Consider the following 19,661-nt stretch of genomic DNA (forward strand, 5'->3'; position numbering starts at 1 on the left):
GGTTTAAGGTGGGTACACACGTCCGATAAAAGCCTTTGGAAAATGAAAGATCACATACCAATTTTACCCCCTTTCATGTAGAATGAGAGCCATACTCTACACAGTCTATTCTATGGAGCTGAACTCCCCATCAGATAAAAATCATTGCAAGATGCTGCACACAAAGACCGCTGTACACATGCAACAGATCAGTATCTGCAAAAGATCTGTTCCTGCAAAAGATCCATTCCTGCAAAACGCATTCATAGTCTATGATATCTGCAGATCTCATACACACCTTGTTAAACAGTCAATTATCTGCAGATCAGATCCACCAGGTTGGATCTTCAGATCGGCAGATAATTGTCTGATCTGCAGATGAATGTCCATTAAACAAGGTGTGTATGGGATCTGCAGATATCATAGACTATGAATGCATTTTGCAGGAATGAATCTTTTGCAGGAACAGATCTTTTGCAGATACTGATCTGTTGCATGTGTACAGCATCTTTGTGTGCAGCATCTTGCAAAGATTTTTATCTGATGGGGAGTTCAGCTCCATAGAATAGATTGTGAAGGTATGGCTCTCATACTACATGAAAGGGGGTAAAATTGGTCTGTGAACTTTCATTTTCCAAAGACTTTTATCTGACGTGTGTACGTACCTTTACTCACTTGGGGCTTCCACCAGCCCCCTGCAGCTGTCCAGTGTCCACGCAAGAGCTCCCTCTATACTGCTATTGCGGCCAGGAACGTGAAGAATCACTCGTGTTCCCAGCCTGTCGCCGAAACCGGAAGTGGCTGCCGGCGGGGGACAGGAGCATTTGATGGAGACTGCGAGGGCACCAGACAGCTGCAGGGGGCTGGTGGAAGCCCAGGTGAGTAAAACTTTTTTTTTTTTTTTTGCATGACTTAAGTGTTCCTTCAGGTATTTTTTTTTCAAATTTAAATGATGTTTCCTGTATCTTTAGTTTTGTGTTGTAATTTATTATGTATATTCATTTGAACCTTTTATTTTTTCCACTAAGAGGCGCCATAGCACCTCTACTGAACTAGAGTACAAGCTGTAATCTGAGATGCTGAAGGGGTTGAAACATTGTATACACTTTTCCTGGGTTGCACTTGTCAGCTTTTGTGTGTGTTTTCTGCACAGAAAAACTGAGAACTTATGTTGGCTGGGTCACACTTGGATGCAGATTTCACGCACAGGAAAAAAAAAAATGACCTCTTGCGCAATTTGTCAGTTTTCTCTATCAATTACATTAGCTTTTGTAAGGCAGGGGTCACACTTGTCTTTCAGTTTTCTGAAAAGTGTAGAAAACTGAAAGACAAGTGTGACCCCTGTCTGAGTGTGTAACTGCCTGGACAGCTTAATATGTAAGTACCAAACTTCTATGATGGCATTTCTTCATTATTCCAGGTTTTATGGTGACCAACTACTTTCAGACACTACTTGATATTTTTTTTAGGTTAGATATAACATTAAATAAAAAATATTGACTAATGAAAATATAGAAAAAAAATGTAAAATGTAGAAGTCCAGCTTAAGGCTTGGTTCTCACTTGTAATGGGTTTGTTCGGCGCAGAGAGCGGAGCAGACAGTTCAATGTTTGCTCCATTTTAGCGTCACGTTTGCAGGCAGATGTGTTGCACCATATGTGGCTATAGGCAACGCATCCACAAAAAAACGAAGCAGTTCAGGGCACTATGTTCAGTTTGTCGCAACACAGCAAACAGATCCTATTAGCCCATAGGCGTCGGCAGGTCTTAAGTGGTTTCCCATGGAAACGGCCGCAGCGGCCTTTCCATGTCAGTTCACGGAGGGTGTCTCCGTGAACAGCCGGAGAGCCGCCGATCGCGGCTCGCCGGCAAAATGTAAACATGCGGGGAAGAAATCCCCGCTGTTTACATCATACGGTGCTGCTGCGCAGCAGCGCCATGACGTAGATCGGCGATCCCCGGCCTCTGATTGGCAGTGGATCGCCGGCATATGATAGGCTGAAGCCTATCCTTCAATGCGCAGGATGGATATCCGTCCTGCGCAGCTCATGGAGGGAGAGGGAGGGACGGGAAGGCAGGGAGCGCCGAAAACGCTGCGGAGGGGGGCTTTGAAGAGCCCCCCCACCGTAAAGCGCAGCAAGCCGGCGGCGATCAGACCCCCCCAGCAGTTCACCCCCCTAGTGGGGAAAAAAGGGGGCAAGTCTGATCGCCCTGGCTAAATCCTGATCTGTGCTGCAGGCTGGAGAGCCCACGCAGCACAGATCCTGCAAAACACCCCTGGTCCTTAAGTGGTTAATTATTAGGATCCGCTTCCTGCACTGAATATTAGTCAGATATTAATAGTTTACAAAACCTAAGCATACATGCATCAAATTTTCCTGGCAAACTCCAATACTCTGATCAAATCTGCCTAAAAATGTATAGCGCATTCACAGTGTGCATTGGAACCATTCTGAGGAAGGAGTGTATCCGAAACGCCGTGCGTCAATGGTGACCCGGCACACATTTTATCTTTGCCTATGATGTTTTAAAGAGCTTGAATAAATACTTATATTTTAGACGGTGCGGACCCTTTCAACTGATTAAGCACGAATCCCTGTGACTCCAGGGGTGGTCACAGCACGTCGAATCCATTGGTGCGGATGTGATCCAATCTTTAAAAATGTATAGCGCAACATGCCACATCAATTGTAAATTTGACTGATTAGCTGCAAAAATCGAACATTACAATTGATTGGAGGTGGCAGGGGAGCAGTGGACAGCCCATAGCGTTGCACTGTATCGAACAGTGCTATGCTGCGGTTTGATACATTTTAGGTTTAACGCCATTGAAAATCTATGTGCAGTGTATGGGGAGATTTAATACCTCTCAGATGATTACCTCTCTGATCTGAATCTTATCAGTTTGCCACATTGCATACACACAGCCAATCTTGAATTAGCCAATTTTACCACTTCCATGTAGGACGAAGACCAACAGATTTTGGCTACTTTGAACAGCTTGTGTAGGTAAGCTCTCATACTCCAAGGAAGTGGTACAATTGGTCACTCAGGATCGGATGTGTGTACTAGGCTTTAGGCCCATCTGATAGTGGGCTTAACTCAGCACTCCTATTATCTAACCAGACAAAAAGTAACAGGCTATTTGTTCTACTTGTACTCTATAACATAGTCAACAATAAAAAGGTCTTCTCTCTCTAGCTTTGTATATGGACTCTGTATTAAGCTTAAACAAGGCAAGTAGAATCCTTCATCCATTGCCAAAAAGAAGTACTGTTACGAAACAAGTCATGCAAAGCTTTCTATTTTGTAAACGTGACTATATCAAAAATGGAAGTCAGAAATTAGGCTACCTGCTGGAAATGTAGGTGCTGCCATAGCCTACAATGTTAATTGAGGCTATAATGGTGCTCAATTAACAATTTGGGCACCAGATGTAGCCCAAGCATCACAAGCAGTGATAACAGTGGAGAGATTGGTAATTAATGGCGCAGATAGTGACGGTGGGGGGGGGTCGGAGATCCCCGGCCTCTGATTGGCCGGTAATCGACGGCATCTGATAGGCTGAAGCCTATCAGAGGCGGCGCAGGAAGCAGCGCCGTCCTGCGCCGCCCAGGGGAAGGAGGGGAGGAAGGCACGATAAAGCTGCGGAGGGGGGCTTTGAGGAGCCCCCCTCTCCCCCCAGCTAAGCAGAAATAGCCGGCGGCGATCAGACCCCCCCCCCCCAGCAGGACATCCCCCTAGTGGGGAAAAAAAGGGGGGGGGTCTGGTCGCCCTTGCTCAATCCTGATATGTGCTGCTGGCTGGAGAGCCCACGCAGCACCGATCATAGGAAAATCCCCTGGTCCTTAAGTGGTTAATAGTTGATGTTTTTTTAAAGGACACATCCGAGGAAAATAAAAAATCAAGATCTACTTACCCAGGGCTTCCTCCAGCCCCTGGCAGCCGATATGTCCCTTGCTGCAGCTCTGGTGTCATGGGGTCCCTTCCGTTGCAGATGCCGACCTTGCCAGGTCAGAATCTTCTGCACCTGTGCAAGTGCGCAGCCACAGCGCTCGTGGTCACGATCCAGTGGCTGGAAGTGTTCTGCGCAGGTACAGAATTCATGTGCGTGCTCAGAAAGCTCCAGGCCACGTAAGCACGAACGTGAGCGCGCTTGCACAGGCGCAGAAGATGCTGACCTAGCAAGGTCGGCATCTGCAACAGAAGGGACACCAGAGCTGTGGCGAAGGACATATCGCCTGCCAGGGGCTGGAGGAAGCCCTGGGTAAGTTGATCTTGATTTTATTTTTTCCTCTGATCTTCCCGGTTTGCTTACTAAAAAAACAACTGTGAAACACTGAAGTAGAAATACTGCACTTTAAGGGCAGAAGTGCATTGTGGGAGATATAGTTTATGGCCAATGTGCCCTTTAAATTAACATATACCTCATTTGAGACAATCTTTTCTTTTTCTGTTTATATTATCATTATTTAGCATTATTACTATAGCGGTGACATATTCCGCAGCACTGGAGTATATTGTCTTGTCACTTTACTGTCCCTCAGAGGGGCTCACAATCTAATTCTTCCATAGTCATATGTCAATGTACGTATCGTAATCTAGAGCCAATTTATGTAAAGTGAAGTGTATGTATGATACAAACGTTTTGCTTTTAAAAGTAGCATTTTTGGGGATCCCATTCAAGTGAATAGGGGCCCAGCCTTTCCCTATACTTCCTGCAAAATCCCAAGAAACGCAATGCTTTCCTGAAAGCCTTCAAAAGCCATTAAAACTTAGCTGTTAAACGCTGGCATTCTTGAAAAAAAAAAAAAAAACAGAACGTTTGAACAAGACGCTGAGCAGAAGCTCAGCAGAAGCCTGTGTGAACCAGCCTTTAGGAGGGAGCAAATTAATTTATCTGTATGTTTTTGGGATGTGGGAGCTGGGAGGAAACCGGAAATCAGAGTGCCCAGAGGAAACCCTATATAACACCAACATCTTCCGTAATGCTGCATGTAGTACAAAATCATACAATAATGGGGAGCACAGATACATGAACAGTTCAACACACTGTACAGTTAGGACATCCAGTGACAAGTACAAATACATACTATTGTGTAGTTTGCAAACACTAATACTGGTATATGTTAATTTGATAAAATTGCCTTCGACACTGTTCCACACAAAAGTCTGGTGCAAAAGTTGAGGATGCAAGGACTGGGGAAGAGTCTGTGTGCATGGATACGGAACTGGCTAATGGACAGAAAACAAAGAGTTGTGGTCAATGGATCATACTCAAAATAGGTGACTGTTAGCAGTGGGGTCCCACAGGGGTCTGTACTGGGTCCAGTGCTCTTCAATTTATTTATTAACCACTTGCCGACCGCCCACAGCCGATGGGCGGCAGCAAAGTGGACGCCGAAAGGACCGCAATACGCCCATCGGCGTTGCGTCCTTTCGGCATGTGCGGGGAGCGATTGCGTCACTGGTGACGCGCGCTTCCCCCAGCAACTGGCTCCGCCCACCTGCGGCGACAACCCGCCGGCCGTTCGGAAGCGACAGCGGGTTGTTAACCTCACGATCGCCACATGCAAAGCGTATAATACGCTTTGTAATGTATACAAAGCGTATTATACAGGCTGCCTCCTGCCCAGGAGGTCCCAGTGTCCGAGGGACCACCAGGGCAGGCTGCAGCCATCCTAGTCTGCACCCAAACACACTAATCTGCCCCCCCCTGCCCCCTGATCGCCCACAGCACCCCTCAGACCTCCTTGCCCACCCCCCAGACCACTGTTTGCACCCAATCACCCCCTAATCACCCATCAATCACTCCCTGTCACTATGTGTCAACGCTATTTTTTTAATGCCCTAAACTGCCCCCTGGGGGCTCCTGATCACCCCTCCACCCCTCAGATTCTGCCCAGACCCCCCCCCCCCCGTGTACTGTATGCATCTAACCCCCCTGTAATAACCCACTGATCACCTGTCAATCACCCATCAATCACCCCCTGTCACTGCCACCCATCAATTAGCCCCTAACCTGCCCCTTGTGGGCAATCTGATCACCCACCCACACCATCAGATCGCCCGCAGACCCGCCATCAGATCACCTCCCAAGTGCTTTGTATACATCTGTTCTCTCCTCTAAACACCCACTAATTACCCATCAATCCCCCCGTCACCACCTGTCACTGCTACCCATCAGATCAGACCTCTATCTGCTCCTAGAGCACCCAATCACCCACCCACACCCTCAGACCCCAGCCCTGATCACCTCACCAGTGCATTGCTTGCATCTATTCCCCCCTCTAATCACACCTTGAGACACCCATCAATCACCTCCTGTCACCACCTGTCACCCCCTTACACACCTACCCATCAGATCAGGCCCTAATTTGCCCTGTGTGGGCTTCTGATCACTCGGCCAAACCCTCAGATCCCCCTCAGACCCCCTTCCGATCACCTCCCCAGTGCATTGATTGCATCTATTTTCCCCTCTAACCACCCCCTGAGACACCCATCAATCACCTCTTGTCCCCCTAGCACTCCTATCCATCAGATCAGGCCCAAAACAACCTGTCATCTAAGAGGCCACCCTGCTTATGACAAGTTCCACAAAATTTGCCCCCTCAGACCACCTATCATCAAAATTTGCAGATGCTTATACCCCTGTGTGGTGATATATTGGGGTGCTGATGATGTTAGGAATAAAGGAACATATTCTTTCATTTTTCTGCCTGTGTTCCGTGTAGGTCTGCCAGAAGGGAGCTGTTACCTTGAGTTGCTTGGGGCAGGGAAATGGGTGATTGTCTTGACCATATGAGGTGCTTTGAGTTTCTGTATGCAGTTCCTCTGAGAGTGCTAATGGGATTATCTGCCTGGCTTTTTGAACCCAGGAGACAGCCCATTGTCTCAATACACAAAGCAAGCCTAGTCAGGAAAAGTCTTACACATGTCAACTTGTGGTGAAGAAAAACTATTTCACTAAGAGGAAATTAAATTATTCGTGGAGGTGAAAAGCCTCACTTCACAATCTTTGATGTATAGACTTTTACCTGGAAATGGAATGTCTGAGATTTAATTAAAACCTAGTTCCTCCCCTCCCCAAGGAAGTTGCAGCCTCCAGGCGTAGCTCAGAGTATAAAAAGCAGAGGCAGATACCTAATAAAGATCTTCTCTTGGAGATAGCGCATAGCTAGAGATGATCTCGACTTCTGGTCGAACAAGCGGCATGCTCCTGCCGACAACGTTGAGACCTTCAAGTTGGTAACGTTTTTAATCCCCATTTTTATTTTTACGCAAATATCCGTGTGTGTTATCTTTGTAACCTTTTATTTTTGTAACTTTTATCTTGTAACATTTTTACTTTGTCTTTTTGTAATCTTTTGTATATATTAAGTTCTGCATTGTTCTATGTTTTTATGGAATATTAAATCATTATTTAATAAGCTTGACTTCTGCTGTGCTAAACTAACACTCATAGCCTAGAAGAGATTGAAGTGCAACTGTGTATAGTCCATGCCTATTCGTACGCTTGAGCAACACTACCATATGAAATTGTAATTGCATTGTGTGTGGGGGCGTTTGTCATACGTTGGCCTAAAGCGCGCAGCTGACCCAACGTACGAAAAACGCCAGTGCGAGTAGCGACAGCAGAGTGGCTAACAGTATCGTTCGGAACGACTGTTAGTGGTTTTGCTTCATTACAGTGTAAGATTGCAACTGTGTGTGGGTGCGTGGCGTTCTCGTATTCGGCCTAAGCGCAAAGCTGATCCAAATACGAAAACGCAGATTGCGTGTTTAGCCCTCGACAGCTGAGGGGACGTGTCTAGCGAACCGCTAGGGGTGGCAATGAGAAGTGTTCTGGGGGGTCACAGCCTTGTTTGTAGCTTAAATAAGGCTGCTCCCCGCTTGATCTGGTCAAACCCGCAGTCGGGAACCGTATACGCAGGCGTGCCGCGGGCCGGTTCCTGACACCGTGAACAGTCATTTTGAGGCATTTGGTTTCCAGACTACTCCTCACGGTTTTGGGCCCCTAAAATGCCAGGGCAGTATAGGAACCCCACAAGTGACCCCATTTTAGAAAGAAGACACCCCTAGGTATTCCGTTAGGTGTATGACGAGTTCATAGAAGATTTTATTTTTGGACAAAAGTTAGCGGAAATTGATTTTTATTGTTTTTTCACAAAGTGTCATTTTCCACTAACTTGTGACAAAAAATAAAATCTTCTATGAACTCACCATACACCTAATGGAATACCTTGGGGTGTCTTCTTTCTAAAATGGGGTCACTTGTGGGGTTCCTATACTGCCCTGGCATTTAAGGCACCCTAAACTGTGAGTAGTCTAGAAACCAAATGCCTCAAAATGACCAGTGAATAGGACGTTGGGCCCCTTAGCGCACCTAGGCTGCAAAAAAGTGTCACACATGTGGTATCGCCGTACTCAGGAGTAGTATAATGTGTTTTGGGGTGTATTTTTACACATACCCATGCTGGGTGGGAGAAATATCTCTGTAAATGACAATGTTTTGATTTTTTTTTTTTTACACACAATTGTCCATTTACAGAGATATTTCTCCCACCCAGCATGGGTAAGTGTAAAAATACACCCCAAAACACATTATACTACTTCTCCTGAGTACGGCGATACCACATGTGACACTTTTTTGCAGCCTAGGTGTGCTAAGGGGCCCTAAGTCCAATGAGTACCTTTAGGATTTCACAGGTCATTTTGAGACTTTTGGTAGCACCAAAAGAAATCTGTATTAGTGACAAGAAAAGGAGGGACAATTCATTTATATAGTAGGTTGTATGACCGAACAATAAACAGTTAAATCTGCAGTGGTCTGAATGGAAAAAAAGGCTCTGGTCCTTAAGGGTAGAAAGACTGTGGTCCTCAAGTGGTTAATGACCTAGTAGATGCAGTAGTAAGCAATGTTGCTATTTTTGCAGATGATACAAAATTGTGCAGAATCATCAACTCGATGAAATTCAATGTTGCAAAATGTAAAGTCATGCATTTTGGGCATACCAATGGTCTAGCACCATACAAAATAAATGGGATACAGTTGGGGACATCAGACTTGGAGAAGGACTTAGTTAGGAGTACTCATCGACAACAAGTTAAATAATCTTACTCAATGCCAAGCCGCTGCAGCTAAAGCTAACAAAAATTTTGGGATGCATTAAAAGGGAAATAAAAACTTGAGATGCTAGCATAATATTGCCCGTTTAACTCTCTAGTAAGGCAACACCTGGAATATGGAATTCAGTTTTGGGCACCACATTACAGGAAAGATATTGCAGTTTTAGAGCAGGTGCAGAGATGAGCAACAAAATTGATATGTGGGATGGAAGGTCTCACTTACCAAGAAAGGTTAGATAAACTGGTTTTATTTAGTCTAGAGAAAAGACACCTTACAGGGGATCTAATTAACATGTATAAATACATCAGAGGGCAATATAAAAGCTTGGCGGATGAGCTTTTTGTCCCTAGGCCTTCTCAAAGGACTAGAGGACATGATCTGCGCATGGAGGAAAAACGTTTTAGCCATTTATTTATGAAAGGGTTCTTTACAGTAAAAGTGATTAAGATGTGGAATGCATTGCCACAGGAAGTAGTTCTGGCAAATTCTATACCTGCATTTAAAGGGGGCTTAGATGCTTTCCTTACGTTGAAAGACATCCATGGCTACAATTACTAGGTAATGCGCAATGATGTTGATCCAGGGATTTTATCTGATTGCCATCTGGAGTCAGGAAGGAATGCTTTCCCTTTTGATGCTAAATTGACCATGCCTTGTAAGGGTTTTTCACCTTCCTCTGGATCGACAGGGATATGCAGAGCCGGGACAAGGTCCTCCAGCACCCAAGGCTGAGACACCAAATTGTGCCCCTCCATCCCTCCTACCCCAGCCGTCCCACACTGATTACTGTTAGACTAAGAGGCACCCCAGGACCCCCAACCCCCCTAACATCTTAATCTCTAGTTATCTGGCTTGTAGTTTAGGAGGGATAGAACAGGGAAAAAAGGTGGAGGGGTTTGTCTCTTTGTTAAGAATTCTCTTACAGCTGTCCTCAACGATGAGATGGAGGAAGATTGCGAAGATGTGGAGTCCGTTTGGGTAAATATTCATGGTGGAAATAAAAGTTGCCAATTGCTTATTGGGGTATGCTACAGGCCACCTCTTATTAATGAAGCTGCAGAACTGCGATTACTACAGCAGATTGAAAAAGCTGCAGGTAAAAATGAGGTCATAATTATGGGCGACTTCAACTTTCCAGACATTGACTGGAGTATTGAGGCTACCCATTCTGGTAAAAGCAGCAGATTTCTGGCAGCACTACAGGACAATTACTTGACTCAAATGGTAACTGAACCAACTAGGGGGAATGCGTTACTGGATCTGATCATTTCTAATAGACCAGATAATGTATCAAGTGTGCAGGTTCAAGAACATTTGGGAAATAGTGATCACAACATGATAACGTTTGAGCTGGTGACTGATAGGCCACGGGGCAGCGGGACCACTAAAACTATGAACTTTAGAAAAGCAAAGTTCACTCAAATTAGGCAGGCACTAAGTTTGGTGAACTGGGATAATGTACTACAAGGGGAAGACACTGAAGGGAAATGGCAAGCTTTTAAACTTATACTCAATCAATACTGTAGTATGTATATCCCATATGGAAACAAAATGTCTAGGAATAAAAAAAGGCCTCTATGGATGAATAGAAAGGTTAAAGATAAAATGAAGAGGAAAAAGAATGCCTATAAGGTCTTAAAACAGGAGGGGACCGAGGCTGCACTAAGCAATTATAAGGAGTGCAATAAAAATTGTAAAAAAGAAATTAGGCAGGCAAAGATTGAAGCTGAAAAACAAATCGCTAAGGATATCAAATCTAACCCAAAAAAGTTTTACAAGTACATTAACTCTAAAAAAAGAAAGGTTGACTGTATAGGACTCCTAAAGGATGAGGATGGGAACTCAATGGTGGATGACCAAGGTAAGGCAGAGTTATTAAATGCTTTCTTTGCTTCTGTCTTCACAAAAGAAACAGCACTGTTGCAAACTACAGAGGCGGAAGAGTCTCAATCTTCTAACTGTAATATTAAATACTTAATGCAGGAAGAAGTGAAGGCAAGACTAAATAAATTAAAAATAGACAAGGCACCTGGCCCAGATGGCATGCATCCTCGGGTCCTAAGGGAATTAAGTTCAGTTATAGATAAACCCCTTTATCTTATCTTTTGTGACTCTCTTGCAACTGGCAGAGTCCCAGTGGATTGGCGTACAGCCCACGTTTTCCCATTATTTAAGAAGGGCAAAAAATCTGATCCAGGAAATTATAGACCTGTAAGTTTAACATCAGTTGTATGCAAACTATTTGAGGGGTTACTAAGAGATACTATACATGACTTCATAGTAGAAAATAATCTTATTTCTCAGCATCAACATGGGTTTACTAAAGACAGGTCCTGTTTGACTAACATGCTCAGCTTTTATGAGGTAGTGAATGCTAATATGGATATTGGGAATGCTGTAGATGTGATATACTTGGACTTTGCAAAGGCCTTCGACACTGTTCCCCACAAAAGTCTGGTGCAAAAGTTGAGGATGCAAGGACTGGGGAAGAGTCTGTGTTCATGGATAGGGAACTGGCTAATGGACAGAAAACAAAGAGTTGTGGTCAATGGATCATACTCAAAATGGGAGACTGTTAGCAGTGGGGTCCCACAGGGGTCTGTTCTGGGTCCAGTGCTCTTCAATTTATTTATTAATGACCTAGTAGATGCAGTAGTGAGCAATGTTGCTATTTTTGCAGATGATACAAAATTGTGCAGAATCATTAACTCTCAGGAAGATAGTGTCATATTGCAACAGGATCTGGATAGGATGGCTATATGGGCACATACATGGCAGATGAAATTCAATGTTGACAAATGTAAGGTCATGCATTTTGGACGTACTAATGGTCTAGCACCATACAAAATAAATGGGATACAGTTGGGGACATCAAACTTGGAGAAGGACTTAGGAGTACTCATTGACAACAAGTTAAATAATCGTACTCAATGCCAAGCAGCTGCAGCTAAAGCTAACAAAATTTTGGGATGCATTAAAAGGGAAATAAAAACTCGAGATGCTAGCATAATATTGCCCCTGTTTAACTCTCTAGTAAGGCCACATCTGGAATATGGAATTCAGTTCTGGGCACCACATTACAAAAAAGATATTGCAGTTTTAGAGCAGGTGCAGAGACGAGCAACAAAATTGATGCGTGGGATGGAAGGTCTCACTTATCGAGAAAGGTTAGATAAACTGGGTTTATTTAGTCTAGAGAAAAGATGCCTTAGAGGGGATCTAATTAACATGTATAAATACATCAGAGGGCAATATAATACCTTGGCGGATGAGCTTTTTGTCCCTAGGCCTTCTCAAAGGACTAGAGGACATGATCTGCGCATGGAGGAAAAATGTTTTAGCCATTTATTTAGGAAAGGGTTCTTTACAGTAAGAGTGATTAAGATGTGGAATGCATTGCCACAGGAAGTCGTTATGGCAAACTCTATACCTGCATTTAAAGGGGGCTTAGATGCTTTCCTTGCGTTGAAAGACATCCATGGCTACAATTACTAGGTAATGCCTAATGATGTTGATCCAGGGATTTTATCTGATTGCCATCTGGAGTCGGGAAGGAATTTTTCCCTTTAGGGGCTAATTGGACCATGCCTTGTAAGGGTTTTTTCGCCTTCCTCTGGATCAACAGGGATATGTGAGGGAGCAGGCTGGTGTTGTACTTTATACTGGTTGAACTCGATGGACGTATGTCTTTTTTCAACCAAAATAACTATGTAACTATGTAACTATGTAGTCACTGCCATGTATTCTCTTTTCTTATTTCTCTATGTTTTAAACACAATAGGAGAATGATAGCTGAGTGAGTTCTGCGTCCCCTCCTACACTGCGCCATGAGGCTGGAGCCTCTCTTGCCTCTGCCTCGGCCCAGCCCTGGGGATATGTGAGGGAGCAGAAACCTAACCTGCTCTCTGTTTCATTATTCACTGCTCAGCCTGCTTCATACCAGCCCTGATAAAATCCCCGACTGAGCATTCAGTCTGGCTTTGCTCAGGAATCATTATAGCGGAGTCTGTCTTCTGTGATGTCTTTTCAAGCCCAAGCCTGCCCCCTTCTGGCTCTGCTATAATGACTCAGCTATTAGGATTCCTGAGCAAAGCCAGACTGAATGCTCAGTCGGGGATTTTATCAGGGCTGATTAGAAGCAGGCTGAGCAGTGAAGAATGAAACCGACAGCAGGGTAGGTGTTTTCTCTAATTTTCCCATTGATATATATGGTAAAATACACAAGGGTGCTTCGTCTCTGGTTCACTTTAAGCAAAGACACTGCACATCTGAACCTTTGTGGGCCACATAAAATGGTGAGGTGGGCTAGATTCAGCCCATAGGCCTTGAGTTTGACACCTGTGGCATGGGGAATGGGGAATATGATCTCCATTAATGTCAGACATTTTTCAGCTACAGTATATGATTTTTGAGGAGTTTTGAATAAAGATGGTCAATGAGTTAGTAATTTTTCTAGCTTGTATGCAAACTTGTATGCAGCTTAGATACCAATGTTCCAATAAAGTGTTAAAAGAATACTAGGTTTGTGTGCTGCTCAAGTTCATACCCAGCAAAGTAGCTCCAAATCATAATATTCTCACTACCATGCTTGACAGATGGTATTGGGTTGTTCTGGTGAAATGCTGTATTTACTATAATTTACATCAGTTGTGTTATGCTATTGCCTAGTACACACAATGAGAATTGCGGGCAGATTTCCTACTAAACCAATTATTTTCAACATGTTGAAAATAATCTGGCAGGAAATCTGCATGAAAATCTCATTGTGTGTACTAGGAATTAAAGTACTGCAGTCAATTAAATATCTTTATCTCGTGTCCAGAACATTATTCACTCTGTGGGTCTCAAATTTACAAAATGGAGTGCTTCCTTTGAGTCTGAGACTCATAAATTATAAACTACTAACTGGAAAAAAAAGGAAGAAAGGTATCTTATAAAATCTATAACATTTATTTATCACAAATTATAAAAATATATAAACCTAATTCTTTATAAAAACCAGAGCACTAGCTCCAATAGCCTGAGGGACATGATCATCGACCTGTGGGCCCAACATTTGATTATTTGCATCATAAATAAGTCAAACAGTTTGAAAAGCTGGAGCTCACAGCAAAAAATAGGCCTAAGTAGTGTGGACCACAAAACACAGTTCAGATTCAAAAAGGAGGTATATGTCTGAAGTGCACAAAGATGTAGAGTCCTGGACAATCCAAAAAGATATCATAGATCCAGATAGAAAACTTCCCTAGTGTTGCAGTGTACATAGATAGCAGTAGGTTTTCCTCATCATCAGAGTAGCAGTGTTCCTGGGTAGACAATATATTCAGTACAGTCACCAACTCAGGTGCCCCTTCTTAGTTCTTCAATCATAATACATAGGCGAAATTCATCAAGGCATCGCGACATCCATCAAACATACTGTTTACGTGACCGTTAACCTCAAAATCAGTTGTGGTATGGAATAGTATAGGATATAGCTTAGGAGATCACTGTGTTGGTAATCAACAGATAGGTGGATATACAGTGCAGAAGTCCGCCAGGGATTGTTCCCTTATGCAGCTCTCCGTTAGCCTCAGAATCAGTTGTAGTATAGGATATAATGTAGGAGGTCACTGTGTTGTTAATCAACAGATAAATAGATGTACAGTGTAAAAGTCCGCCAGGGATAGTACCCTTATGCAGCTCTCCAGTCCATATGAGGTCACGTGATGGAAGATATAGCGTAGAGTTTGTGTGAACTCAAAGTGTGGGGGTCCCGTGATGGGCTGTATTACTGCCTCTATACACTGCCCTCAATTAGGTTGGTGTTGGAAAAAATTTTTGTGTCCATCCATGTGCATACCATATGCATGTCATCATAATAAGGTGCATGAGATGCAAAAAGATACTCATCCGCTCTGTACAGATCGATGTCAGTGGTCCCCCAGGTGGAGCGATGCTACTGGTGGGCGGTGAGCCCAAATTTGCCGACCGGTTTCACTGGCAGAGTCGCCAGCATCATCAGGGCAGGCTCATCATACAATCCCGTCTGCACGGATGCCGGCCTAAAAATGGCGCCCGGTGGCCCCAGGACGCCACGCCGCACGCGGATCCGCCCCACGTCCGCGCGTCATAAGGTTGCGCGCGCAGGTAGGAGAATAGAGTCCGCGTCGGTATAGATGAGCAGCACGCCTCCACACCCCGCCGAGGGCGCCATCCAGTGGCCAGATTGGATTTAGCCAGAGATGGGATGCACCCAGCTCACTGGCATGCCTCAGAGCGGGAGGGGGAGAGCGCGCAGCTCTAGGCGAAAGATCGCCTTTAGTGACGCCCCGGGGCCGCCCTGGCACCATACCACCGGGCTCCCCGCACACCCCAAGCCCGCCATATTTGACTCATCCCAGCCAGGCCGAGGGGGCGCCACCCGGGGGGCCGGTGCGCCACAGAGATATAAGCCCATCATTGCTCAAAGAGGACATCGATGAGCAATGAGATATAATAATGAACGGTCAATCAACTACACCCTGGAGCACACACTCCCATGTCATGGGTATAGGTTAGACATCTCCGGGCACACCGCACCCCCGGGGGGCCAACCCCACAGCGCAGCCACACCAGCCCCACACGGCAAACAAGGGGCACAGGTTGTCTCCATCGCTGTGCCCTGCACCTGGAGGTAGTGGGCGGAGTCAAAGGTAAAAAAATTGTTAGTCAAAATAAATCGCAATAGCTTTAACAAGAAGATATTGTGCGGGATACTGTCAATGGGTAGACTAGTTAGTACTGATCTGATGGTCTTACTTTTAATCGACTTATTTTCTTGGTTTGCTCTGCTGTGTCATCCCTGGCCACTTGGGCCTCTGGGTGGGTGGACCGTTGGTATCCTGTTCCCTGTGGGGGACCCCCTTCGACTTACCGGACCCAACCTTAACGAGACCCTCTTTTTAGGATTATTGATTTTGGATTACAGTTGTGTCCCACAACTATTCGGGACACCTGTGTTTATTGATACATTGGGTGATGATGTGATTTGTGTATAATTTAATTTATATAGAGATGTATATTTAGAGAATAGTATAATTGTATGTTTATTTGGTGAACAGACTGAATTTTAGGTGAATCCCCTCGTGTGCCGATGCTATGGCCCCCTGGGTCTCCTTCCGTGCTCTCCCCTTGTTTGCCGTGTGGGGCTGGTGTGGCTGCGCTGTGGGGTTGGCCCCCCGGGGGTGCGGTGTGCCCGGAGATGTCTAACCTATACCCATGACATGGGAGTGTGTGCTCCAGGGTGTAGTTGATTGACCGTTCATTATTATATCTCATTGCTCATCGATGTCCTCTTTGAGCAATGATGGGCTTATATCTCTGTGGCGCACCGGCCCCCCGGGTGGCGCCCCCTCGGCCTGGCTGGGATGAGTCAAATATGGCGGGCTTGGGGTGTGCGGGGAGCCCGGTGGTATGGTGCCAGGGCGGCCCCCCCGGGGCGTCACTAAAGGCGATCTTTCGCCTAGAGCTGCGCGCTCTCCCCCTCCCGCTCTGAGGCATGCCAGTGAGCTGGGTGCATCCCATCTCTGGCTAAATCCAATCTGGCCACTGGATGGCGCCCTCGGCGGGGTGTGGAGGCGTGCTGCTCATCTACACCGACGCGGACTCTATTCTCCTACCTGCGCGCGCAACCTTATGACGCGCGGACGTGGGGCGGATCCGCGTGCGGCATGGCGTCCTGGGGCCGCCGGGCGCCATTTTTAGGCCGGCATCCGTGCAGACGGGATTGTATGATGAGCCTGCCCTGATGATGCTGGCGACTCTGCCAGTGAAACCGGTCGGCAAATTTGGGCTCACCGCCCACCAGTAGCATCGCTCTACCTGGGGGACCACTGACATCGATCTGTACAGAGCGGATGAGTATCTTTTTGCATCTCATGCACCTTATTATGATGACATGCATATGGTATGCACATGGATGGACACAAAATTTTTTTTCCAACACCAACCTAATTGAGGGCAGTGTATAGAGGCAGTAATACAGCCCATCACGGGACCCCCACACTTTGAGTTCACACAAACTCTACGCTATATCTTCCATCACGTGACCTCATATGGACTGGAGAGCTGCATAAGGGTACTATCCCTGGCGGACTTTTACACTGTACATCTATTTATCTGTTGATTAACAACACAGTGACCTCCTACATTATATCCTATACTACAACTGATTCTGAGGCTAACGGAGAGCTGCATAAGGGAACAATCCCTGGCGGACTTCTGCACTGTATATCCACCTATCTGTTGATTACCAACACAGTGATCTCCTAAGCTATATCCTATACTATTCCATACCACAACTGATTTTGAGGTTAACGGTCACGTAAACAGTATGTTTGATGGATGTCGCGATGCCTTGATGAATTTTGCCTATGTATTATGATTGAAGAACTAAGAAGGGGCACCTGAGTTGGTGACTGTACTGAATATATTGTCTACCCAGGAACACTGCTACTCTGATGATGAGGAATACCTACTGCTATCTATGTACACTGCAACACTAGGGAAGTTTTCTATCTGGATCTATGATATCTTTTTGGATTGTCCAGGACTCTACATCTTTGTGCACTTCAGACATATACCTCCTTTTTGAATCTGAACTGTGTTTTGTGGTCCACACTACTTAGGCCTATTTTTTGCTGTGAGCTCCAGCTTTTCAAACTGTTTGACTTATTTATGATGCAAATAATCAAATGTTGGGCCCACAGGTCGATGATCATGTCCCTCAGGCTATTGGAGCTAGTGCTCTGGTTTTTATAAAGAATTAGGTTTATATATTTTTATAATTTGTGATAAATAAATGTTATAGATTTTATAAGATACCTTTTTTCCTTTTTTTTTTTCCAGTGAGTCGTGTCCAGAACACACTGTTCTAGAGGCCCTGCTGTTTGCATAACTTTATTCTTGACCTGATTCTTCCTGGAAAGCAGAGATTTACCTTGGCACATATCACATGTAGATCTAATTTGTGCAGCTTCTTTCTAATAATAAACTCAGATACTCTGACATCAATACTGGAAGCGCTAGCTGAAGGTCACAAGATACAATTCTGGGGTTCTTTTAGAGCATGAAATCAGTCTACTGGGATGGTCCAGTTTGGGAATGTTGGCAAACTCAGTCTCTGATCCTTATTAAATGCATATGAAAACAAATTTGTATTATGGTACATAGCAATGAACAATGTTTTGTGCACTGAACAGCTACAAATTTAAAAAAAAAAAAAAAAAAAAAAAAAAAAAGTTACCTCACAGGCTGGCTCCAGTAGTTCTATTTCATGTTGAAACCACATTTTTACTGGTTAGAAAGCTGCCCAGACTCCTCTGTCACCCACATGAGGTATTTCCTGTAATATCACCTGACACCTACCACCTCTCCCTGGCTGAGCTATCAGCAACTGTTCTTTATATAAGCAAGCATTTTACTAAAAACATGTATTACCCGACTTACGAACGACCCGTCGATATGAACGGCAAGGATTCAATGTTTCCATGGGAATAAGCCAAAACATTTTTTTTTCAAATTGGACTTGTAGTTTTTGAGAAAATCTATTTTAAAAAATGCTAAGAAAAAATGGCTTTTAAACTTGTATAAGCAGGTACAGAGGGCAGATGTGACACAGGGGGGACACTGGAGGCACAGTGGGGCACAGAGGACAGAGATGGCACAGTGTTCCAACTTAAGAACAGATTCAGGTTAAGAACGAACCTACAGTCCCTATCTCGTTCATTAACCGGGGACTACCTGTAATGAGAACATATTAATCCTAATCTTATTTGGCTGCTGATTGTAACATGTTTGGATTGGCTAAGTGTAATTCCCTGTATCACCGATTTGCTTTTGGGAGAATTTTCGATCATCATTAATTTACACTTACCTCTGAGCTCAGGGATAATTTTTGTGTACCAACGATGTAGAATTAATTGATGCGCAGTAACCCATAGCAACAAACAAGGCAATTCTCCTAGTCAGACTAAGGCAACCTGGCAAATCACTTGCCATGGATTAATGCACTTCATCTTTATATAAAGCTTTGTGTTACTTTCTTAACCTTAAAAAAAGTCTGAAAATGGTTTACTGAAAACAAAAAAGGAATTTCTCTAAGAATATAAGTAGGTTCAGATACAGAAATATGTTTCTTACTTATCTCCTGTTATAGTTATTGTGAATCCATCATATTCTTTCCCTTGATCTTTGAGGCTGGGAACTTTTGTGTTCACTGTGAACCCATCTCTTGTTTTGCTGTTTAACTGCTTTCAGAAAGTAAGATAAGTATTATCAATTTATGGGATGAACAGGTAAAATTACTTTTATGTGTAAAAAAAAATCAATACCATTTGTAAATTTTTCTTTAGATGGAAATGGGCAAAGGCAGAATTAGCATCTATATAAATTTACATGAATACAAGTCTTATACTGGTACTATGCTGAATTACTCTGATAAATAAAACAAAATATAGGGTGAAAATGAATAAAAAAAAAAAAAAAACTACAAAAAAAACCCTCAAAGTAATTATAATATCAGATGTTACAT

The 19,661-nt window shown here is 44.2% G+C and overlaps 1 protein-coding gene across 2 annotated transcripts in view; it reads right to left on the bottom strand.

Moving 5' to 3' along the window:
* Positions 1-19,661, bottom strand: part of TTC13 (tetratricopeptide repeat domain 13) — a 190,955-nt gene that overhangs the window by 63,728 nt on the left and 107,566 nt on the right. The window contains exon 18 of one of the 2 annotated variants that reach the window (XM_068231954.1): positions 19,271-19,377. In XM_068231954.1, coding sequence (XP_068088055.1) covers positions 19,271-19,377 — 107 coding nt within the window. Of the gene's footprint in view, positions 1-19,270; positions 19,381-19,661 lie in introns of both variants that reach the window. The other variant, XM_068231953.1, reaches the window with a different exon arrangement.

Source organism: Hyperolius riggenbachi, chromosome 4 (assembly GCF_040937935.1).
Source record: "Hyperolius riggenbachi isolate aHypRig1 chromosome 4, aHypRig1.pri, whole genome shotgun sequence".
Lineage (NCBI taxonomy): Eukaryota > Metazoa > Chordata > Amphibia > Anura > Hyperoliidae > Hyperolius > Hyperolius riggenbachi.